Below are 24,147 nucleotides of genomic sequence, written 5' to 3'. Positions count from 1 at the left end.
TCTCATCTCTCACCTAAACACCGTAGCTGGGCCTCAGGCACTGAGAGCTGGAGACATGGAGCATGCCGTGGAGTGTACAAGATCCTATTGGCCTCTTATGCAGAGGTATAGGGACCTGTCCCTTTGTGTGGCCACCAAGAAGTGGCAAGAGGCCCAATAACAAACGTCTTTCCTCTCAGCCTGCCGAGGGCTGGGAAGGCGAAGGCATCTGGCCGCCCATCTGAGGAGGCCTCTATCTGGAGGCCAGAACCCCTTCCCCTCAGCCTCAGAGTCATGCTGGGCCCCATCTCTTTCAGGGAGATCAAGGGCAAGATGGAGCTGCTGGGCCTCCAGGGCCCCCAGGACCCCCTGGGGCCCGGGGCCCTCCTGGCGACACTGGGAAAGATGGCCCCAGGGGAGCACCAGGCCCAGTGGTAAGAGAGAGCATGGAGCTGGACCACCCAGGACGTGGTTCTGTACTTACCAAAACTCCAAACCCTGATCCTAGAATCAATGCCAACCCTAGCCCTATCCCAAACACCAACCCAGACTCTTACTCCAGTCACACCTTAAATCTGACACTAACCTGGTCCTTAACCCCAATTTAGACCTTGACCCCAAACTCACTCCCAAATCCAGATCCACACCCCCAATTCAGATAGTTATCCAGACCCTAACTCTCACCCTTACAGACTCTGACCCAACTCTTATCCCCACACTCTAACCCCACATAGATTCACAGACCCTAACCTTGGTTATAGTCTCAGTCCCAGTCCACACCCTGAGACCCATATGAGGCTGCTGTGTCTGCAGATCTCTACCAACCTCTTCTCCCTCTCTCTCTCTCTCCCTCTCAGTCTCTCTCTCTTTCTTTTTCTCTCTCTATTTGTTCTTTACCTCTCTCTCTCTTTCTCCCCAGTACTAACTAAGCCTCGGTTGTCCTCCCATCGTCCTAACCCCACTACCGGAGGCCAGATCTCATTGTACTGCCTCTTTCCTCCACCCAGGGGCTCCAACCTGTACCTTCCCTCCAATGCAGAGCTGGCACCTCCACCACACTGCCGCCAGGGTCCCCTGTCAGGGCAGCTACTCAATTGGCTCACCAATTCCTTGTCATGTTGGGCATATAATTCCCTGAGCCTCAACTTTCTTGTCTGTGGGGTGGGGACAGTGATGCCCACTTTTCACAAGTTTGGTGAGGACAAAGTGTACTTGCAGCCCCAGCCCAGGGTCTGGCGGGAGATGGGGGCTCAGTCAACTGTGAGCCCCTGCCTCCCCTCATTGCTCTCCTCTTATGCCTCCTTAGGGTGCCAAAGGAGAAGCTGGACAAGATGGCGAGATGGTCAGTATCCAGGGCATTTCAGAGGCCCAGGCTGGCAGGACCGTGGTTCCAGGCCCAGAAGCCCCTCTCCCACACACACCCACACTGGGGTTGGGTGTGCGGCTGTATGTGTGTGCACACCTGCACTCCTGCCCCCCACCACCTGTGGGGAGCAGATGGGCCAGGACTCCAGCCCCAGCAGAATTCTCACAGACCCAGACCCCTGGGAGGCAGCCTGCAGTCCACTTGTCACTGCTTGAGATCTAAAGCAGATTTCTGTCCAAGATACAAACGGGTGGCACAGCCGGGTTCCAGAGACAGCCCTGCCTGCCCTCTGGGACTTGGTGTCACCCTTTATAAAACAAGGATGCTAAGGAAGACAGCCCGGGAGCCGTGTCTGGGATCATGTTTAACATCCCTTCTTCTCTCATTCCAGGGCCCGAGTGGACCCCCAGGGCCCAAGGTAAGTTCCTCTCACTCCTATCTCAGGCCTGGGGGTGGGGGACTCCCTCACCCCACCACCTTCCCCTCCGCTGCCCCCACTGAAGCCAAAGTGGCAGGGTTAGAAGACCAAGTTCTGTAACCTTAGGCAAGTGACTTCATCTCTCTGTGCCTCAGTTTACTCATCTGTCAAATGGGGTCATGATAAACTTTTCCTGCCTTTCCTTCACAGCAGGTTGTGAGGATCGAATAATAAAATCCATTAGCTTGTCAGCTCTCTTTTCTTCCCTCCTTGAGCAGCACCTGCCAGGGTGGGAAGGCAGGCTATGGTCCTCCCTGAAGGAGCCAGAGCCCCTGGACTGAGCAAGAGGGAAAGGTGGGAGAGGAGCCCCCTTTAGTGAGTGCCTGCTTGGAGTCAAGGGCCTTCAATGCATTCCCTCTAATCTCACAACCACCCTCTGAGGCTGGGGGAGTCAGGGCCTCTCTTTCAGGAGCAGTGACTTGCCCAGGGTCACTCAGCTTGGGAGGGACCAGGTCAGGGTCAGAGTGGAGTCCAAGACCGTCAGCCCAGCACCCACATGCATCTCTCTGAGGGGCTCGGGGTCTCTGGGCTGAGCTGGATGGGGGTCATCAGGGCCACTTCTACCAGAGGAGCAGGTGCCTGGTGTCCAGGTGGCTCTGACATCTCTTGCATCCCCACTGTCTCCCCCGCAGGGTGAGCCCAGTGTTCCTGGATAGAAGGTGGGGGTGGCTGTGGACGGCCTTCTTGGCGGGGATGTGGGAAGCGGCTGGAGAGAATGGCAGGTGCTGGGCACAGTGGAACCCAACCTAAGTCCTGACTGTGGGTGGCGACTCTGACCTCTGTCTCTGAAGCCAGGATCTCATTCATTCATTCATTCACTCATTCACTCACTCAGAGAAATACATCAAACATATCCAATTACCCAAACATATCAGATTTGTTCCCATGTCAAACTGGTTCTCAAAGTGTGATCCCTAGATCAGCAGTATCAGTGTCACTGGGGGCACATTAGACATGTGTGTTCAGGGCCCATCCCAGAGGCCCCGAGTCAGAGACACTGGGGGTGGGCGTGCTCTGTTCAGGCAGCCCCCTGAGTGGTGCTGACGTGTGCTCAAGTTTGGGAACCATTGACCCAGATTAATCTTCCCCCATTGCTTCCCGTGGCCAGGACTCCTCCTCCTCTTCCTCCTACTGGGCTCAGCAAAGCTGCCCCCTCCTCCGGGGGACCGTCCCCAGCCACCTACTGAAACACATGCTCTCCCTGAGTCCCTCTCTATCCCACCATTCTCTTATATTCTCTTGTCTACTTCTCGGCATGGGCCTATGAATTTATCTGGATATTTCCTTGCCCTCGGTCTCCTCTGACTCATTGATTGAGCAGGGACCCCATCTGCCTGGCCTGCAGAGGGTGCTCAGAGACGTTTGCTGATGGAGGGAATGAATTCCCTCTCCTTCACCCACCCATCCATTCCTTCTGCACACACCTGCTAAGGTGTGCTCTGGGCTAGTGGGGACAGGGGACAGAGGTGGATCTGACCCCACCCCTGCCCTGGAGGGACGAGGAGGGGAGAGGGGCACTGCCCCAACCCAGTATGACCAGAGCTGCTGCCAGGAGTGGACTGGTGTGCTGGGGAGTACAGAGTGGGGATGGCCAACTGACTGCCAGAGGACCCAGCCAGTGTGTGCAGGTTGAGGCCTGCAGCCTCCACTGTTCTCTCCTCAGGGGGATGATGGGACACCAGGCCAGCCAGGGCTCCCAGGACCCTCAGGGCCCAAGGTAGGTACATGTCCCTCCCTCAGTGGTCCCCCTGCCTCCCACCTCCCCAGTTCCCACCTGCCTGGTGAAGCTCTACACAGCCCTTTCACATCATGGCACATGGGTTGATGACCAGAACAGGCCAGGGGGAGGCAAGCAGTAAGGCCAGGGTCCCACTCACCAACGGGCCTGGCAAACCACCCAAGCCATTTGCCTCCCCTCACACCCTCAAGTCTTCTGGTTCCCATCTTAGGTGGCCCCACTCTACCCAGTCCCCAAGGCAGGAACTGGGGGTCTTCCTTGCTTCCCCACCCCCTTAAGACAACCACCAAATCCTGGCCAGCCTGCCTCCAAACTGGCTGAGCCCCTGAGCTGCTCCAACCATGCACCAAGACCAAACCAGAAGGGGCCTTGGTCCTGAATCCTCTGGGCTGCACTGAGCCCACGCTCCCCAACCCCTGGGTGGGCTCAGGCACGTTCTCAGGAACTACTCCGGAAGTCCACAGACCCAGGCGGCCCCCAGCCTGCCCCCAGCGCTCTCTCACAGCACACGCCTCTGTTGCAGGGCAAGCCAGGGAGCGCGGGGCCTCAGGGAGAGAATGGCGTGGACAGAGCCCCTGGGGCCCAAGGTGACATCACGGTCCACTGCTCTGGTTCCCAAAGGCCCATCACGGGGGAGATGGGTTTCACCTCCAATTTGCCCTTTTAAGTTGGGAGTCCGGGAGGTCCCAGGCCCAGGGGTCTTGTTTGATTGGCAATCAGAAGCCCACCTGGGGGCAGGTGGCAGTGGGTCTGGGTGAGTGATGAGGCCTCCACTGTGTAGCCTTGAGCTTCTGGGCCTCAGTGGCCCATCTCTACACAACGAGGGGTCAGAGGAAGGTCTCACAGGCCCTCCCTCAGGGAGCCCCGTTCCTGGGATGCCAGTCACGTCCACTTGGCCCTGTGTCCTTTGGGGAAGAGGGGACTAGAGGGGGCAGGGGAACTTTTGGCTTCAGCCCTGCACACCTGGCTGCAACCATGCGTCTCCACAGGGGGAGCCCGGCCAGCCAGGCGCCGATGGAGCCACAGGGCCGCGGGTAAGCAGTCTTCCCCCAGCCACACCAGTGGGATCCAGGGGCCTGATTCCTTCCGAAGGCCCTGTCCACCAGAGACCTCAGAAGAGATGGCAGGAACTGGGAGTCTTTTTTAATAATAATAATTCATTAGTGATTTTTTTTTTTTGCTTTTAGTCTCATAATACATGCTTTTGGCAAAATGTTCAACTGTGGATGTGAAAATAAGAGTCCCGTCCTCTCCCCTCTTCTCCTCCTCCCCAGGAAAGTGTCTGCCCTCCCAGACTCTTTTCTTCGCATATTCAAGCATAGACCTAGATTTGCGACATACGGCATTACCCTCCCCCTGTGGGGCCTTGCCTTTCCCCCAGCCCCACATCACCATTCACCCCTGTCTCTGGAGCACAGCCACCGCAGCTGGTCCCAGATCTTTTGTGATGAGCCCCTATCAACACACTTTTAGAACTACATCCCAGACCCTGTTATTGGCCCTGTGATTTCGAGCAATCACCTTATACTCCCAGAGGCTGCCTTCCTCCTCCAAAACACAGGTCTAAGCCCGCAGCCTGATCGTGCAGGTGGCCAGGGAATTGGATTAAGCATTGAGCGTGGGAATTCAGTGTACACCTTACAGTTCCGTGAAGGCCATAACCGTGGAGGCAGCTGGCAAATGATGCCCTGGCCTGGGTCTCTCCATCCTGCGCAGATGGCCTCAGGCCTGACCAAAGTGCTCACAGACCCCGCTGCTCTCCTAGCAGAGAAGAGTCCAGTGGGGAGGTGAGGTTCTGAAGGAAAGGTGAGGTTCCAGCAGCAGTGCACATGCCTGTGTGGACGCGTGCCTGTGTGGACACGTGCCTGTGTGGACACATGCATGTGCAGACACATACATGTGGACATGTGTGTAGGGGGGTGGTGTGCTCAGAACCAGGAGCGAATGGGAGTGTCAGTGCCTGGTGTGTGCAGTCTCCACCTCAGGTTAAGAAACTGAGGTAAAAGGGCAGCATCCAGCCAGCACGTCTTTAGTTGGCCTGCGCAGTGTTTTGGAGGGTTCGGGTGTTTTTGTTTGTTTGCCAACATTTAAAAATCTGAAGCACTTCACATCAAAATAAGACTCTCCATTTTCTCTCAAGAACGCAGGGATGGGCCTCAGTGGGCTTCAGTTCCCACGTGAAGGCAAATCACAGTCGCCCCCAGGCTAGGCGGAGGTGTGTTCCTCAGTTGGCCCCAGGCATCCCCCTTCCCTTGTGTTACCCCCTGCCTCGCCCCTGGAGTGCTCAGTCAGGGTGCCAGTGCCTGAGAGAATGCAAGAAGACACCATGCTGGGGCCGCCCAGGGTACAGCTGAGAGCTGACCCACAGCTCACTGGCCTGTGTGCAGCCCTGGTTACTAGGTTCTCTGGGTGGGTGAGACAGAAATGACTACCATGCTTTTCCCTGAAATTCTTCCTCTTCTTTCTGCCTCAGGGTCCCCCGGGCCTCAAGGGTGAGCAAGGAGACACGGTGGTAATTGACTACGATGGCAGGATCTTGGATGCCCTTATGGTAGTGTTCCTGGTAGACCCTGATACACCCTTGCTGTTCTTTTCCTGAGGGAATATCCATTTACTTTGTGTATAAGTCCTGCACCTCTTTACACAAGGGACCAGTGACAGCTTAACACAAAGCCTCCACATTCACCGGGTGCCTGATATGGAAGTCAGCACTGTGTGGAGACCCACACGATGCTGAGAGAGCTGCTGTAAATGGGGCCCGTGTGGCCCTGAGCTCCTCAGAGGCCAAGGCAAAAAGGGAAGCTCACCCTTCAGAAGCAGGAGGCAGGGCCTCCCGGGGCCTTCCTAGGGAACACAGGCTGGAGGGGGCTGGGTCTTCTAATGACCTCTGGGGGAGAAGAGTGTGGCAAGGCCTGCACCGGGAGGCTCGGGAGAGGTGTGGCCTCTGAGCCCTGCCCCAGTGCTGGGCAAACTTGGGACGCATCATCAGTGGAGTGAGGGGTTGGGTGCCAGCTGTTCACAGGTACCAGGGAGGGGAGCTGGGCTGGGGAGAGGTGGTCCTCAGAGACAAGCCTGGGTGTCAGCACCTAATCCCACCTGAGCTTCAATTTCAGTTATCTCCTACAGGCCTCAGGCGAGCACAAGCTGATGGTAACGGTGCCCACCTCAGGCCTGCATGGCGTGGTGTGGTGTGACGTGGCCCGAGGGCGTGCATGTGCATGGTTGTCCAAGGGCCGCGTGGAGAAGCCCTATGAGCTCAGAGAGGCGGGAAGTGGGTTTTGGATGCCAGATGGGGACAATGACTGGATTCGATGGGCAGTGGGCAGACATAGGGGGCTGAAGGGAATGGTGTGGAAGGTGGGGATAGCTAGAGGCAGGGAGGCCACCGGGGAGGCATGTGCTGGGCCTGAACCTGGAGAAGGGTGGGTGGAATGGAGGAAGGTTGTAAGACCAGGGGTATCTCAATGGAGGAGCCAACAAGAAGGGGCAGGTTTCAAGATATTGGAAGCAACCTTAGTGTCCATCAACAGATGAACGGATAAAGAAGATGTGTGTGTATATATATATATATGCACACACATACAATGGAATTCTACTCAGATATTTTTAAAAAATGAAATTTTGCCATTTGCAGCAACATGGATGGACTTGGAGGGTATTATGCTAAGTGAAATAAGTCAGACAGAGAAAGACAAATACTATATGATATCACTTATATGTGGAATCTAAAAAATACAACAAACTAGTGAATATAACAAAAAATAAGACACACATATAGAGAACAAGCTAGTGGTTACCAGTGGGGAGAAGGAAGTGGGGAGGGGTAATATAGGGGTAAGGGATTAAGAGGTACAAACTATTATGTTTAAAATAAGCTACAAGGATATATTGTACAACACAGGGGACATAACCAATATTTTATAATAACTATAACTAGAGTATAACCTTTAAAAATTTGAATCACTATTTTGTACACCTGTAACATATAATATTGTACATTAACTATACCTCAGTTGTTAAAAAGTGGGGGCAGGTTAGCGAGAGGAGGTGGAGGGAAGAGACCTGGAACTTGCTGGGCTGGGGGCTGGGCAGCTGCAGCCTTTGTGAAGGGGCATGAGTGTGGGGGGTGATGATGGGCAGCGGGCCTGTGGGAGTCCTGGGTGGGGACAGGAATTTGGGAGTGAAGACACCATCTCCTCCCAGTGAAACCGAGGGATGCCCAGGACCAGCAGACGGCACCAGAGTTCACAGGAGAGGCAGAGAGCACGGTGCTAGGCCGCTGGTGGGAATGTGATCTTTGGCTGGCCTTGAATGCCAGCAAGGGTTTTACACTTGCTTCTAGAGGCAATGGGGAGCCATCGCAGGATCTTGAGCAGGAGTGTGTTGTGACAAAACCTATACTGAGGGCAGAGGGGTTCTGGGCCCTTCGTGGCAAGTAGACACTGTGACGTCTTACCCGATACCTGGTGCGGTCTGCCTGGCCTCCCCCAAGACACAAGGCCTGACCTGACTAGGTGGGAAGGGGGCTATAAGGGTCACTGCTGCCTCCAGATGTAGGGGTGGGTGGGGAGTGATGGGGAGGCCCCACCTGAATACTGACCCCTTGACTTTCACACACAGGGTCCTCCTGGGCCACAGGGGCCCCCCGGGCCACCAGGGATCCCCGGAGCCAAGGTCAGTGCAGATGTAGCTATGTGGTCCCCCCGGGCCCCTGTCTCCAGGGCCCACCTCCCCTCTCCCTTCTGCCTCTGCTTCTCTCCCAGCACCCTGGCCTGGCTTCTGGGGCTCAGAGAAAGTGGCCCTGCTCCTTCCTAACCAAGCGGGGTGCCTTCTTCCTGGCCCTGGGTTCTCCCTGGGATCATTCACACGTGTAATCCATAAATGGGCCCCCATGAAGTCACAAAGTCCTGTAGATTATATAGGAATTCCTATGGCCTGTGTGCATCGTTTACACCTGCCCCCTTGGCTCAGGAGAAGGAGCCCAAGACTTTGAAATCAGGCAGGGTCTGGTCTCTGCCATCATCCCCGGGCTGTGTGGCCTGGAGCCTCAGCTTCCAAATCTGTAACCTACCAACCTACTCTAGCCACGGGCTGCACCTGCCCATAGGGGCTGAGGAAATGGAGGAGAGGGTGGTCGGTGCCTGGCACTGTGCTGGACACCCAGTGGGCATCTTCTTGAAACTCCAACTGCAGGGACCTAACCCAGGGCTGGTGTGCTGGTCAGGGGAAGCAACCTGGCTACAGATTCCTGCCAGGGGCTGTGGGACACCGTAACCCCCCTTGCTGTCTGTTCCCTTCCAGGGCGAACTCGGATTGCCTGGTGCTCCAGGAATCGACGGAGAGAAGGTCTCTGGGCCTTTCATTTCCTTGGTGATGCTGGTGCCTGGTGTCAGACTGTGTGTGTGTGTGTGTGTGTGTGTGTGTGCAGAATTGGAGAGAGGCAACAGAACAGAGTGGGCTCTGGAGCCTGTGTGCAAATCCTTGTTCTGCCCATAGACCTCAGGCAAGCTACTCACTTTCTGGCAGACTTAGTTCCTCACCCACAGGTGAAGATGGTGTAACAGGGCTGCCATGCGGGTTAAATAACTGTGTATGGAACGCACTTGAGAGCAGTGCCTGCATGTAATAGCAAAGAGTCTTCAAATGTTAGCTAAAAGTATCACTGTCGTTATAATATTATTCCAAGTGTACATGTGTGTGATCCTACATAGACTCGACAGTGTCCGTGAGAACCACTTAACATTCGTGGGTGTGCTTTAGCACTGGGTCCCTCGTGTGTGGCACACAGTGGACATTACAAAATTGGTTGAATGAGGGAACACAGTGGCTGGAAGGGTGACTGAGGGATGGTTGGTTGTATGTGGGGCTCCCACCATTGGCTCCTGAGACGTGAGCACAAGGTTGGCCCCAAACCCCATATGCGCCCCTTGGTAGCTGCCCAGTCCCAGTCCCACTTGCTCCACCCCCTCTGCCCCCTGCCCCACCCTGCACCCCTGCTTGCAGTGAGGCAGACCAGGGGCTGTCCCTTCCCTGTCTCCGACCAGGCCCATCTGCTCATTCATCACCTGGTCTGGAGGGGAGGACCCATAAGGAGGAGGTGGGGGTCTGGCTTGGCCTGGACTAAGCTCTGGGGACCTGCGAGCGTGGGGCGGAGGGAAAGTGCCTACTGTACCTTGTTCTGCGATTTTCAGGGTCCCAAAGGACAGAAAGGAGACCCAGGAGAAGCCGGGCCAATAGGACCCAAAGGGGAAGCAGGAGAGATGGGCCTGTCAGGTCTCCCGGTACGTGGCTGGGTGGGCCTCACCCTACTTGCCCCATGCGGGGGTCCCAAGGTGAATGCGTACCCCCCACCGTGGCTGCCAGGGGCTGGGGTCCTATGGTCCTAGTCTCAGCCGAACCCTGGCCCACCGGGCCTTTGAAGGGAAGCTCTGGTCTGCCCTGACTCTGAGCCCCCACTTCCTCCTCTGTAGAAGGACCTACCACTTACCTCCCAAGGCCTCCTTAAGGTGAAATAAGGAGGCCCTGCCTCGTGTCCGGTGGTTAGACTGGGAGCTCTGACAGCCCATGTTTGCATCCTGCTCCATCTCTTACTGACTCTGGAACCCTGCACAAGTGACCTAACCTCCCTGGGCCTCAGTTTCCTCAGCTCTAAAATGGGGGTGAATAAAAAGAAACGAAATTGAGTTATTTGTAGTGAGGTGGATGGACCTAGAGTCTGTCATACAGAGTGAAGTTAAGTCAGAAAGAGAAAAACAGATACCGTATGTTAACACATATATAGGGAATCTTAAAAAAAATGGTTCTGAAGAACCTAGGGGCAGGACAGAAATAAAGACACAGACATAGAGAATGGACTTGAGGACATGGGGAGGGGAAGGGTAAGCTGGGACGAAGTGAGAGAGTGGCGTGGACTTGTATACACGACCAAATGTAAAACAGCTAGCTAGTGGGAAGCAGCCGCATAGCACAGGGAGATCAGCTCGGTGCTTTGTGACCACCTAGAGGGGTGGGATAGGTAGGGTGGGAGGGAGGAGATATGGGGATATATGTATACGTATAGCTGATTCACTTTGTTATAAAGCAGAAACTAACACACCATTGTAAAGCAATTATATTCCAATAAAGATGTTTTTAAAAATTAATTAATTAAAGTTAATTAAAATGGGGGTGATAATCTCCCACTCCTACAAGGGAACACATGAACAGGGCTGAGAATGATTGGCTAACATGTGATAAGTACCCTCTGTCACCGTCATTTTTATCACTGCTCTTGTGCGTGGCTAGATGCGAAGAGCTGCCGCCACTACATATCCATTGTCCATCCATGAGGCTTACTCAGCTAGAGAGCTGGTGCCAGGATTTGAGCTCCGGGTCTTTACTTCCAGAGCCCCTGGCTGTCCCCGCCCCACAGGAAACAAACCCATTGATGTAAGGAAAACTATTTTAAGCTGCAAAGGCCAACTTATTGCTGCTGCCCGGAAGCCTTATGGGGGAAGGACGGGGAGGTGCTGAGCCCCACGGATGGTGATTTTGGTGATGGACAGAAAAGGCTCAAGGCCATCCTCTCCTGCAGGGTGCCGACGGCCCGAAGGGGGAGAAGGGAGATCCGGCATCTGATGACCTACAGGAGAGTCTGGTAAGGGGGCTGCTGAGGATCTCTGCTGAGGGCTGGCTGGGGCCCTGAGCCTTGGGACACAAGGGCCACCTGGCCTGACCAAGCCCAGGACAGTGAGGGAGGGGGAGGGGGAGCCTGAGGCCTGTCTTTGAACCCAAAGGCCAGCACTGGTCCTCCCACCAGGCAGTGCCCTCCTGGGGGCAGCAGGGAGCTCGGCGCCCACACCCAGGCAGTGCTCCTCCAATGTCCGATGAACTCAAGTGTGGGTGAGTGAGGGATGACGGGGCGATGGGTGACTAATCCACCTCTGACCCTTCCTAGGCCCAGATCATAGTGGAACCAGGGCCCCCAGGCCCCCCTGGTCCCCCAGGCCCCATGGTAAGAATGTTTGGCTTGAAGCAGCTGGGATAAGAAGAGGGTGGTGGGCTCAGGCCCAGGGGAGGAGAGGATACCCCAGGGGGGAGGGGGCACATCAGACAAGGAGGGCAGAGCCCAAGTCTGGGCTTGGGAGGCCACAGAGGTCAGGGCCACAGGGGCCAGTGAGTGGCCTGCAAGCCTATGTGGCCACTGCAACAGGGCCTGACCTGGAGGTCTGGACCCAGCCTGATGACCTTTCTGACCTGCTTTCCCCTCCTCCTCCAGGGCCTTCAGGGAATCCAGGGTCCCAAGGTGAGTCCTAAAGCATGGGTAGGAACCCCTCCCACTTGCTGCAGGCTCACAGCCTGGACAGTTCCAAAACGTCTTGCTAGTAGGCAAAGCAAGGGCCCCATGCTCGGCCCTGGACCAGCCCTGCATCTTCCCAGGGCCTGGCCATTCCCAATCCCCTGTAGAATAATCCCACTGATGCCCCCCACCCAACACTTGGCCTCTCCATTCCTTGACTCCTCCCCTAGTGCATATCTGTCTCTCAGCTGCCCACACCTGGATATGAGGTCTTGGGTTTGGTGTATATTACATAAAGTCGTGTCCTCTGCTCTTAAATTAAAGCCATGAGTGTGGCCTGTCCGTGTGCCCTGTCCCAGAGAGGCCAGCTGGCCTCCCTGCATCTCCCTAGTTTACCCTGGGGGAGAGCACATCTCTGCTTCCCGAGATCAGAGGCTGAATGGGACCTCAGAATCATGGAATCCCAGAGCTGAGTAGGGCCGGGCATGTGGCCTGACCAGATGTGCTGCTTCTGGTTCTGTTTTGTCCCGAGGCCTCCCCAGATCATGTTTAGAAGAATCAGCTGCTGTCAGGGATGCGGTCCAAGACTGGGACTCAGAAACTCAGTTGCCACTCAGCCCTGCCAATTCCTGGCTGTACACCTGGGCCTGTCCCTGCCCCTCTCTGTCCCTCTGTTTCCTCATCTGTGAAATAGGTGTGACCATAACCACCTTCCATGATTACTGAAAAAGCCCACAGGTGAGAAAAGGTAAAACGTGCACACCCACATTCGGATTATTTGCACCAGAAGGGAGCCAGGGCCAGGCCTGTCCGAGCTCGGAGTCTGTCCCTCTGCCCTGTACACCTCGGTTCCCGCTCAGGCCCCAAGCTTTCCTGTCCTGCCACCTGTCTGGCCACCTTAACTGATGTCTCCCCTTTGCTTCCAGGGCTTGGACGGAGCAAAGGGAGAGAAGGGCATGTCGGGTGAGAGAGGACCCAGTGGCCTGCCTGTGAGTGTCATGAGCCTTGTTTGTCCTCAGAGGTGCTAATTTCTATAGCTGTCATGCCTCTTGACCCATTCCTTTTCCACCCAGGGGCCAGCTGGCCCGCCAGGCCTTATTGGGCTGCCAGGAACCAAAGGAGAGAAGGTAACAACCTTCCTTTAATGCCCCCCAAGTTCAGGTTCTGTGGACAATTCACAGGGCTGAACTTCCCAGCAGCTGTGTTCCCAGAACCTCCTTCTCAGCCCCCTCACATCTCCTCTTTGTCTCTTCTCAGGGCAGACCCGGGGAGCCAGGACTAGATGTAAGTATCTCACCGTTCACTGTGACCGGGTCCCTCCCATGTGTCAGTTTTGCCCTCATGCTGCCCATCCAGTAACTTGGTTGGTTAGCTTGGATGTATCCCCCTTCCCCATGGCTGGGACTACAACGGACTCGTTCCGCCCATGTCCCCATTGCTAAGTCCAACACACAGCCCAGAGTGGGTGCTTTGTTGATGGATGGATGGATGGATGGGTGGATGAAGGATGGATGGATGGTGGGTAAATGAGTGATGGATATAAATAAATGATGGATGATGGATGTAAATAAATGATGGATGATGGATGTAAATAAATGATGGATGATGGATGTAAATGAATGATGGATCATGGATCATGGATGTATGAATGATAAGTGAATAGATGATGGATGGAGGATGGTGGAGGATGGATGGAGGATAGAGAATGGATGGATGATCCATTGGAGTAGGGAGGTGGGAAGAGCTGTGAGGAGCCTGTTGCAATATCCTGGTGAAAGATGACGAGGCTTCAGCTAGTGCAGGACCGTGGGAAGGAGAGAAGGAGAAGTATTAACCCGGTGTTGATTGGATCAAGAGACAGAAAGCACAATTTAAACTGGTTTAAGCTGACTCATACCTGAAAAATCCAGATGTATGACACATAGATCCAGGGCTCAAGTGTGTCAACATGACCCAACCTGTCACCCTCACTTGTCTCTGCTTCCTCTGTGTAGTCATCATTCCAGTTTCCACATGGTGATGAGATGGAGCCAAGAGCTCCAGACCTGCATCCCCCTAGGTCCAAATCCTGGAGAAAGGTGTTTGCCTCACTCTCTACTCTTTGAGAAAAAGTCTTATCAACTCTCCTTGGCCCCAGCTAGGTTAATGCTGAAATGTCACTTGCCGTAAGAATGCAGTGCCCTGACTGGCCAGCCTGCTCACATGCTCCATCCTGGAGCTGGTGGTGGAGTTGCTGAACTGTGAAAAGGGAGGGTGGTTCCCAGGAAAATCAGGGAGCTATTGCAAGGGAAATGGTGACCAGATGCAGGCAGGGCTGCAAGGGCTCTGGCGTCCACCCTAGACTTTAAGGAGAAAATGTCACCATGGAAAGCACCTGCAGACAAGGAAGAGGAAGAACTCTAGACTGACTTTCTGACTGGGAGGGCCACGTTACATCGATGAGGAGGGTCAGGAGAAGACACTGATGAATCCAGCTCAGGCTGTGGACCCAGGGAGGTAGTGGGGGTGGAGCAAAAGGGACTCCATGCCACCAGCTACTCACTGTGGCCACAGCTGCTCTCTGGGAGGCCTGGAGCTCAGAGTGGCATCTCAAAGCCACACCTACCTTCTCTACCTGGCAAACTCCTGGCACCCACTCCACCAGGCCCTGCTGAAATGGGGAGTCTCCTCGGAAGCCTTACCTGACCTCACACCTGGACAGAAGAGCCCCTCTCCCTGGGACCCCATGGTATCCAGTTCAGACCTCTGTCACTGACCACTGATCATCATCTTCTGTACCCCACTGCCTGCCGTGTTAGACTGTGTACCTTTGTACCTGCAGGGTTTTAATTTATGGAGGTGACTTAGTGATGACACAGAGAAGCCTAATGCCTTTGACAGAAGAACTTATAACTTACATTTCCCAGGGAAATGGCATGTCCCACATGGGGCCACATGGAGACGCAGCAGTTTTGGTTGGCAGGCAGTAAGGAGTGAGGGAAAAGCCTAGGCCAGGGCTTTTATTGGTGTTTCTATGGGAAAAGCAAGGCAGAGCAGAGTAAACAGTTTAGGACTGGCTAGTTTAAATAATCCTGGCAGGCTTTGGGCTATAGGGGTGGTCTCTTGTTGCCTGCTACCTGGTCCTGGCATGATTTGGGCCAGGGGAAATATTGACTTGGTGTGTGAGTTAGATAGAGTGGGTAGTTGGGGGATTGGTTGGTTTGCATCTGAAAGGCATGCTCCCAGCCTAGCCCTTTGCTATATGTAAGAGTTGGCTACCCCTGGGAGAGGCAGCCTCTCCCTAGCCAGCAAGATTTTGAGGCTATCAATGTATCATATTTCTAAAAACAACATAATAAATATAAGAGGGAACATATCAAATCTGATTTTCTGCCCTCAGCATTCAGCCCAAAGCCCAGTTCCTAGTGGATGCTTAGAAATGTTGGTTGGGTGGATGGACAAATGGACAAATGGATGGATGGGTGGGTGGGCGTATAAGAATTTGAGCCAAAGGCAGAGAACAGAGGGTACCATTACTTGGTCTGCTGAAGATGGTGATATAAACTTACATGGGTTTCCTGTGTCTCTGTCCCCAGCCAAGCCTGGGCCAATGCATGCTGCATCTGACTTGACATAAGAGAAAGCCCCTTGCTAGCGGTTCTGCCTGAGGGCTTCCATCCAGAAACAGCAACAGTGTTCTACTTTGGAGGAAGCAGTGCTGGTGTCCTGAATGCATGTTTTCTCTAAGTCATCCTGGTACCCAGCATCTGTGTCACCTAGGAGCTGGGGCTGGTCCAGCTTGTACCACGAATATGCGTGGAGGGAAGGGGCAAACGTGGGTTGGAGAGGAGCAGAGATGAACGGATAAGCAGAACAGACCTCAAATTTCATCATCAGGTTTAACCTTTCATCCTTTTGTCAGGGTTTCCCTGGACCTCGAGGAGAGAAAGGCGACCGGAGCGAGCGTGGAGAGAAGGTGAGGGAGGTGGAGAGAAAGTGAGGGGCAGCTGGAGAGAAGGTGGGGGCAGGAGGAAGAGAAGGTGGGGGCAGGAGGAAGAGAAGGAGGGAGCAGGCAGAAAAGAAAGGAGGCGGGAGACAGGACCCAAGCAGAGAGAAGGCGGGGCGGGCGGGAGCAGGTAGGGCCGAGAGGCTGGGATGCGGGCAGCAGGGTAGGGGTGGCTGCCGGCCCCAGGCCCATCTCTCTGAGAGGCATTGGGGGCGCCCTGGGCCTGGCAGCCACCGCCACACCCCACCTCCCTTCTTGCACAGGGGGAGCGCGGTGTCCCCGGTCGGAAAGGAATGAAAGGCCAGAAGGGCGAGCCGGGACCCCCAGGCCTGGACCAGCCGTGTCCAGTGGTACGTGTTGGCGAGACGTGGGAGCCCCAACCCAGGTCTTTGCCGACTCCTGCCAGGCTGGGGCCATGTCTTCCCTGTACTCAGAACTCAGCTGCAAGTCCCAGGGGCCCCATGGGTCCCACCCTGGGGGCCCCACACTGCGGGGCCACCCCTGCTGTCTCTGCTGTCATGGAGGCTCCTCTTGCTCTGGTTCTGACCCCTCCATGGGTGAGGCTGAGGACCCACCCTGTCTATAGAGAGGGAGGCCTGGTCAGGGACAGAGCTTCCTTGGAGCTAAAAGGGGATGGGACCACCCTGACCTCTCTGAGGGTTTCTCCCATCCCAGAGGAGGCTTTTGCTGGTCTGGGTAGCCGCACACTCATCCCCTGCATCCCCTCCACATGCCCCAAAGCCCCTTCCCTTCACAGCCTTTCTCCTCTCCTGCTTCTTTACAACAGCCTCTCACGGCACACCAGACTCAGTACCTGAAATAACCAAAGTTTGGTTCTCTTTTTCTAGAAGGCAGGGAGGGTTTACAGGTCAAACTCTTCCAGTGGAGCTCAGAAAAGACAGGAGAAACAAAACAGCTGAGTTTTCGTACTAAAACTCACCAGATACTCACATCTGGCCTTCCCCGCCAGGGACATGGAGCCATGTTGTATACCCCTTCCAAAGGGGGGTCAGGAGCAGGGACCCCCGAAACCCAGTCCTCTGACCTCAAGTGGGTCATTTGGCCCTCTGTTCCTCAGTCTCCTCATCCATGCAGTGGGGGTGCTAATCCCTAGCTCGAGATGGCTTTGAGGAGGCAATGGGAAAAAACAGAAAGAGCAGGGCAGGAGGCAAGCACACACTGAAAGGGCCAGTGACTGCAGGGGACCAGGGTGGCCCAGCCCCGCAGCCCCCGGCCCTGGGCCAAGACTTCCCTCCAAGTCATTAAGCCTTTGTCTTTGAAACAGGAGGATCTTAAATGCGGAGGCAGGCGAGGGGCGCCAGGCTCCAGGGGCCTGGCGGGGGGCAACAGACCCTGCCCTGCGGTACGCGGCCTGGCCTGCTGTGTGCTGTGCGCCGTGCTGTGCTGGGCATTCTGAGCTGCCCGTGCCCGCTGCTCTGCCCTGCCTTCCTCCATTCTGCCTGCCTTTCCATTCATCCCCCTCCTCCCCATTCATCCCCCTCCTCCCCACTTCCCTTTGAGTCCCAGCCTCTGCCCCTGGTGGATGCATGGCAGCGCCAGGGGCGTGCTCCCACGGGTCTGAGGTCTGCCTGTGTGCTTTGGAACGGAGTGAAGTGTTGTCCACTATGGCGTCCACCAGGGACGCTAGGCTGACTGACGGGTCAGCTTTTGTCCGTCTCCGGCTCCCCACCTCTGGACCACCTGAGGAAACCCGCCCCCCTGCTTGTGTCTGGTGCCTCCAGACGATCCCCACCCCAACCCCACCCACACACCTCCCCACCCGGGCCCAGTGTCCACCCTGACCTCAACCTCCCCTGTCTGCCACTCAGATCCAGACACAGGGAACCAGGACAGGCCAAAAGGGAATCCCTTTTCCTAGACTGTCCTTCAAATACTCTTGGACACATGCCTGAGAGCTCTCAGGCCCCCAGCGTGAGCTGTTAGAGCCACTGTCACAGCTGCCAGACGGAAAGCCATGCAGCCCCTCGCAAGGACCAGGGCCAGGCCCTCCTCCTGGCCTGTGGATGTCTGGCATGATGCCCTGTACTCCATGGGGTCCTGGTTCTGCCCACAGCACGCATGTCCCAGCAAAGCCCATGGGGGCACACCTGGAATAAGCACAGAGAGGGGTTGTCATGTCCCATGACCTGACTACCCAGGTGGACAGGGCAGGCATTCGGGCCCTGCATCAGTGGGGTCCGGTGGCCTCAGGTGGCAGCTCCCTGGGCTGCAGCTCCCTGCACCTGGGGCAGGAGTGTGTAGGGCACAGAGAGCTGACCAGCCCCCCATCCTTGTCACTGAAACCTTCTTCCTTTCCAGGGCCCTGATGGGCTGCCCGTGCCTGGCTGCTGGCATAAGGTACCTTGCAGGGGAGAGTCTCCAGGGCAGGCTGGGAGGAGTGGGGGGCCCAGGGGGCCTCAGGGATGGGTGCCTTCTGCTCCCCACACAGTGACTGAACAGCCAGGTCTCCCCGAGATGACCCTAGATTTGACTCTCCCATCACGTGGCCCCAGGCCCAGGGCTGTGATCCTAGGTGGTTGTGCACAGACCACCCTCTTGATCATAAAGGACTCACTCAACGCCTGGTCCGGCCAGTGCAAAGCCATCAGCACCCCCTGGGACTTTGTCCATACTGCCCCCCTGAGAGGGGGTGGAATCCAGGAGATTGGGATGAGAGGATTGGGGGCGCAGCTGTTCCTGAGGAAATGAGCAGGACGGGGATGCCCAGACCAGGGGCAGGGCCTCTGGGGCTTCCCAGTCCCCTCCTCACCTTCAGTCTTTCCCTCCTTTTCCAGTGATCCCAAGCACGCATCTCACAACCTGTACAGATCCGTGTGGACATTTTTAATTTTTGTAAAAACAAAACAGTAATATATTGATCTTTTTTCACGGGATGCACCACCATACGTGTGGCCTTTTGACATGTGAGAGTGTGCCCAGCCCAGCCCCAGAATGATCAGTATGTGAAGCTGCCAGGAAAGTGGACAGGCCCACTGGGGGCAATGTGTACTTGAGGGGCACCCTCAGGACTTAGCTTTCCCGGGAAGGAGATGAAGGTGAAAGCACCTGGCTCAGGAGAGGCTGCAAAGATGCCAGGTTGGGCCTTCAGTCACCTGATTAGCAGAGACCCTGGCTGTCCCGCTGCCCTGCAAGAGCCTGCCCTCTGAAGCTCTGGAGCCCAGGATCCACGCCATCCAAAAAGGCTCAGGGCATGAATGGCAAATGCAGCTGATCCTGGCCTCTCTGGCCTCTGCACTCAGCCACAGCCAGCTGACAGGACTCCCACCCACCACTTGTAGCTGGACACGGGGAGCTGTGGGAAGCACCCTAAGGGGTTGAGCTCCCACCAAGTTCCGTAGGCCTCAGGAACCAGCCTGCCTTCCATGAGAACGAGTGTCCTCTGGCCAGGAGTGGAAGCCAAGCGCTGCAATAACTACCACATGGACCCAGCAGCAGGGAGCCCTATGATCCCCAAATGTGGAGGTCCCAGGCTGGAATGTCTGTTCCTGTCTCTCCACCACCCACAGCAGGGACCTGATGGGACTTTGCCAGCCTGAGGAGATGGACCTCAAGCTCAGAGTCTGGGTCTCACCGACCCCAAGGCTTCCACCCAGGGGAACTCTGGTCAGCCTGCCAAAAATGAGTCCTCCGAGTGAGCTATGCAAACAAAGAGAGCCTCAGGGCTGCTTCCAGGCCTGCCTAAGTAGGGCACCTATGCCCTGAGCCAATGATGCTCTGAGAAGAGGCTTCCCCACCTCTGACAAGGGTTCCCGGCCACCAGCTCCAGCCCAGCCACTTGCCTCCCCTCTCTGTGTAGATGGAAATTGTTGCGTGAAATAAACAACAAATGTGTGTCTTGGGTATGCCTGTCCTTGCAGACTGCCCCTCGCACCATACCTAGGTGAGGTTTCAGCCTGGCTTTTGCTGTGTGGGGAGGGATAAGGGAACTCTCCCTGGGCCAGAGCCACTCCAGAAACCAGAGGAAGTAGTTCAGGCTCACAGCAAAGATGGGGTTTGGAGTTAGGAAGACACAGACTCAAGGCCTAGCCCTGCTACATACCAGCTGAGCCTTCTGTGCAGTCACCCATGTCAATGAGCCCCTGTGTTTCCTCTGATCTCATGACCTGTGACTGCTGCCTAACAAATCACCCTAAAATTTGTTGCCTTAAAACAATGATCCTTGGAACCTAGAATAATGGTACAGATGAACCAGTTTGCAGGGCAGAAATAGAGACACAACTGTAGAGAACAAACGTATGGACACCAAGGGGGGAAAGTGGGGAGGGGGGGATGAATTGGGAGACTGGGATTGACATGTATACACTAATATGTATTAAATGGATAACTAATAAGAACGTGCCGTATAAAAATTTTTTTTTAATTTTAAAAACAAAAAACAAACAAACAAACAATGATCCTTGGGAATTCCCTGGCAGTCCAGTCATTAGGACTCGGCACTTTCACTGCCGGAGCCCAGGTTCAATCCCTGGTCGGGGAATTAAGATCCCATAAGCCACGCGGCATGGCCAAGCAAACAAAACAATGATCCTTTCTGTTTCTCTCTTACAGTTCTGGGGGTAATGGGCTCAGTTGGGCGGTTGTCACTCAAGCTTTCCCACACCTGGCGGTTGATCTTGGCTGTCCTCTGGGACCTCGGATGGCCAGAACACCTCTCTGTGTGGTCTGGGCTTCCTCACAGGGAAGCTACTGGATTCACAGGGTGAATGTCACAGGTGGACCAGGTGGAAGCTGTGTCACCTTTTATAGCCAAGCCTCAGAAGTCATATGGTGTTACTTCCTGCCAGAATCAGAGGTTCACCCTAATTCAAGGGGAAATTTTCGACATCATAATCATATTTTAAGGAGAAAATGGAATAGGAGATGGACAGCCATCTTAGAAAATTCAACCTGCCACGTCATCTGTACAATGGGACAGCAGTGCTTACCATGCTGACTGTGGTTTAGTGAGAATACACGAAGAACCTAGGACAGGTCAAGCACTCGGAAACGACCATGGTTGTAAGTTCCCTCTCTCCTCCTGACTCCAAGCCCAAGCAAGGGCCACAGGGGTGTAGACAAGAAGGGGCCTGCAGTGATGGTGTCTCAGCCTTCTCCCTCCAAGAACTGAGGCCTAAGGAGGCCACAGTATGGGTAGTCCCCCCAGACACTGCTACGTGGCCTCCTCACTAACAAAACAGGCCCAGCCACACACTGGCTAAGGAGAAAGAATAGGTCAAGTCTCCACCTCTCTTTCCCTCAGTTGCTGGCAATAAATGGCAGGCCATGCTGCTCAGCCAGTCACGTGGGTCACCAGAGAAGTCAGTAGTATGAAAAGGAAGAGAAACACAGAGGGGCTGTGATGACTGATGGAGACCACTGGACATCCAGTTGTCCTTTGGAGTTCCAGCATCACCGCACAAATCTACTGCACTCTGCAATTTGTAATTTGCTCCTTCCTCCACCCAGGTAACTCACTGGATCCCCTCACCAGCCCTGTAAAGGGCCTATGTGGTTGGTGTCACTATTTCCGTCTTACATATGGGGGAAGTGAGGCTCCAAGGGGTTAGTCCCCTGTTCAAGGATGCATGGTAGCAGGCTTGGAACAGAACCCAGGCTCTTGGATGTCCTCCAATTTATCTTTCCCAAATTGCTGGGCAAAGCATGGAGTCTGTGGGTAGCACCATGATGCTGGGTGACTGGCGGGCAGAACCTCATGAGGGTAAAAGCCACATGTTCCCCCTTCCCCAGATACCCACAGGGGGTCCCTTTCCTGCTCCTTCGGGCAGGACAGGGCCATTCATGGCCCATTGCTGCCCCCTTGTGGTCTCATGCTGTGTATTCTCAGGTCTGCAAACTTCAAAATTTAGTCTGCAGAGTCCTCCAAGAGCTTGGGGTGGGGGCAAAAGACTACAGAAGAGTGACCTGCTAAGGTCCCAGCTGAGACACAGGGGAGCACCCTGCCTCACAGCTGAGCCTTAAGGACTGAGGGCCTCACGTCCCCCTGCCAAGAAGGGCAGCTATGCCTCAAACTACCCCTTTCAAAAGCAAAGGAAGCACATTTATGGAGCCCCACTGTGTGCCATGGCATCTAAACTAATCACAAGGATGACTGTTCCCCTTTTGCAGATGAAGCTGAGGCCAGAGAGGAGTGAGCTTACCCAGGTGTCCTTCCTCCCAATCCCTAGGATGCTACTAGAAATTCATGGAATGCTTTTGATTGCCACAATGACTGGGGGACACTCCTGGCATTAGTGAGTAGGGCCAGGGACATCAAACATCTTAAATGCATGGGACGGTCCTGCCCAATGATGAACCATCTCACTGAGAATGCCAATGCTGCCTGCATTGAGAAATGACGTGCCCTGGCTTCAAATCTTAACTCAGCCACTTCCTCTCTTCCCCTGCCCTCTTGGCCTCCGATGGTACCTCAAAGGTCGGGCATGAGATATGGACAGAGGAGTGCTTAACATGGAACCAGAGGAAGGAAAGACAGGCTTCTCTGAGCAGGAAGAAGGGGAAGCTTCCTGGTGTTGTCCTGCCCCTACTGTAGATACTCTTGGCCCAGTAAATGGCCCAGCCTGGTCTGACCTCCAACCTCCTGACTCTGGACATCCCGGGAATGGGTGAGATATGAGCTGGGCCTGACTGCGGCCTTCTTACCCTTTACCCTAAAGCAGGAAAAGTCCTTGAGCCAACCTGACTTTTCTGAGCTGCCCTGGGCCACAAGACAGGCTTGTGTTTGGGCTCAAGACAGGGCCAAAGATGGGCCCCACAGAGAGCTCTCAGACTCCCTCTGCCACACACACACACACACACACGCACACACAAAAGCATGCACATTACATTAAACGCTGGAACTGCAGGATGTACAGACACCTATTGGTCTCTCTACCAAAGAGGAGGAGGAGATCCACTGAGAAAACCAGTGACCTCCCACTCACATTTCACATGCAGGGAGGGGGGCTTGACCCTCAGAAAAAACGTGCAGGCCACGAGTAACCTCTCTTGGTTAATTTGGGAAGAATTTTTTTCATGAATCAAGGTTCAATTCAGCTTTACAATTAAAGAGACTCCATTCAGTGTGCAATAAAGAAAAAGTTCTGGAGATGGATGGTGGTGATGGGTGCACGTGAGTGTACTTAATGCCACTGAACTTGTACACTTAAAAATGTTAAAATGGTAAATTTTATGTTATATATATGTTACCACAATAAAGAAACTCCAAATGTTCTTTAATAAATGCCTTAAGCGGGAATTCCCTGGCGGTCCAGTGGTTAGGACTCCATGCTTTCATTGCCAGGGCCCAGGTTCGATCCCTGGTCAGGGAACTAAGATCCCAAAAGCTTCATAGCACAACCAAAACAAAAAAAAATTCCTTAAGCATTTTACAGTTGTACGGGGGAAGAGATGAAGAAACCAGCAATGAGGGGGTGAAACAGAGGGTTGAGACTCATGAAGAAGTGACAGGAGTGACAGCAGGAGCCTCCCTTTCCCCAGCCCGCCCAGGCCACCCAGCTCAGGCTGCAGCCTTACACCCTTGCTATAGGGTTCACTGAGGCAGAAAGTCCCAGGAGGGGATATCTCTCTGCTATCCCGGGTTCCCAGTCCCTTAGGAGCATTTTCCTCTCACTCCCTGGAGTTCGAGTCCAGCCTCTGCTGCACACTTGCTGTGTGTCTAAGAACAAGCCCTTTCCCTTTCTGAGCCTCCGTTTCCTTATCCATATATAAGGCTCAGGAAGCCTCCTAACTCTCCTCCCACCTAAACACTGTAAGATTCTCTTAGTGTTGCTATAGCTTGTGTTCACCCTGCCTGGATTCCAGCAGGAGTCCTGGAGGTCATGCCCAGGACCTCCTCAGTCAGCTCCAACAGTGGCCTTGTGCCCTCCTTCTGCCCTTCCTGCTGCTCCTTCACGGGGCTGGGAAGTCCAAGATCCTGCCCCTGGGCTTCGCCTACTTGAGGCCCCAGCTGTGCACCAGGCTGGGTGCCTGTCACACGTTCCCACTGAACGCTTGCGGCTCATCCCATTTTATGCACGGGGAAGGAGACTTAGGGACTGAGCTCGAGGCCCCTGCCGAGGCTCAGAGACCCCCCTAGAGTGCAGGAGCAGCGGCGGGGTCACCGGGGGGCACTTCTCGGGGAAGGAAACAGCAGCGGCCGGGAGGGCGAGGACCGTGGTGCGTCCCGAGACCAGGGCCGGGGCAGCACTAGGCGAGGCGAGCACAAACCCGGCTCCCGCGCGGCGTTGTGTAAGGAACTTCGCAGAGGTGGGGAGCCCGCCAGACTCTTCAGCCAACTTAATTAAGGAACAAACTCGAAACGGCC

At 55.0% G+C, this 24,147-nt stretch overlaps 1 protein-coding gene across 1 annotated transcript in view; it reads left to right on the top strand.

Moving 5' to 3' along the window:
- Positions 1–20,080, top strand: part of COL23A1 (collagen type XXIII alpha 1 chain) — a 362,767-nt gene extending 342,687 nt beyond the window's left edge. The window contains exons 9-27 of the mRNA XM_081232836.1: positions 297–413; positions 1,286–1,321; positions 1,737–1,763; positions 3,487–3,540; positions 4,551–4,595; positions 6,035–6,112; positions 8,182–8,235; positions 8,863–8,907; positions 9,753–9,842; positions 11,135–11,197; positions 11,498–11,554; positions 11,819–11,845; positions 12,766–12,828; positions 12,913–12,966; positions 13,097–13,123; positions 15,741–15,794; positions 16,088–16,174; positions 18,144–18,182; positions 18,620–20,080. Coding sequence (XP_081088962.1) covers positions 297–413; positions 1,286–1,321; positions 1,737–1,763; positions 3,487–3,540; positions 4,551–4,595; positions 6,035–6,112; positions 8,182–8,235; positions 8,863–8,907; positions 9,753–9,842; positions 11,135–11,197; positions 11,498–11,554; positions 11,819–11,845; positions 12,766–12,828; positions 12,913–12,966; positions 13,097–13,123; positions 15,741–15,794; positions 16,088–16,174; positions 18,144–18,182; positions 18,620–18,622 — 1,020 coding nt within the window. The 3' untranslated portion in view covers positions 18,623–20,080. The remainder of the gene's footprint in view (positions 1–296; positions 414–1,285; positions 1,322–1,736; positions 1,764–3,486; positions 3,541–4,550; positions 4,596–6,034; positions 6,113–8,181; positions 8,236–8,862; positions 8,908–9,752; positions 9,843–11,134; positions 11,198–11,497; positions 11,555–11,818; positions 11,846–12,765; positions 12,829–12,912; positions 12,967–13,096; positions 13,124–15,740; positions 15,795–16,087; positions 16,175–18,143; positions 18,183–18,619) is intronic.
- The last annotated feature ends 4,067 nt before the right edge of the window (positions 20,081–24,147 follow it).

This window comes from Mesoplodon bidens, assembly GCF_964165515.1.
Source record: "Mesoplodon bidens genome assembly, chromosome: 4".
In the NCBI taxonomy this organism is placed as follows: Eukaryota; Metazoa; Chordata; class Mammalia; order Artiodactyla; family Ziphiidae; genus Mesoplodon; species Mesoplodon bidens.
The sequence above is the reverse complement of the archived record's forward strand: the minus strand, read 5'-3'. Positions and strand labels throughout refer to the sequence as shown.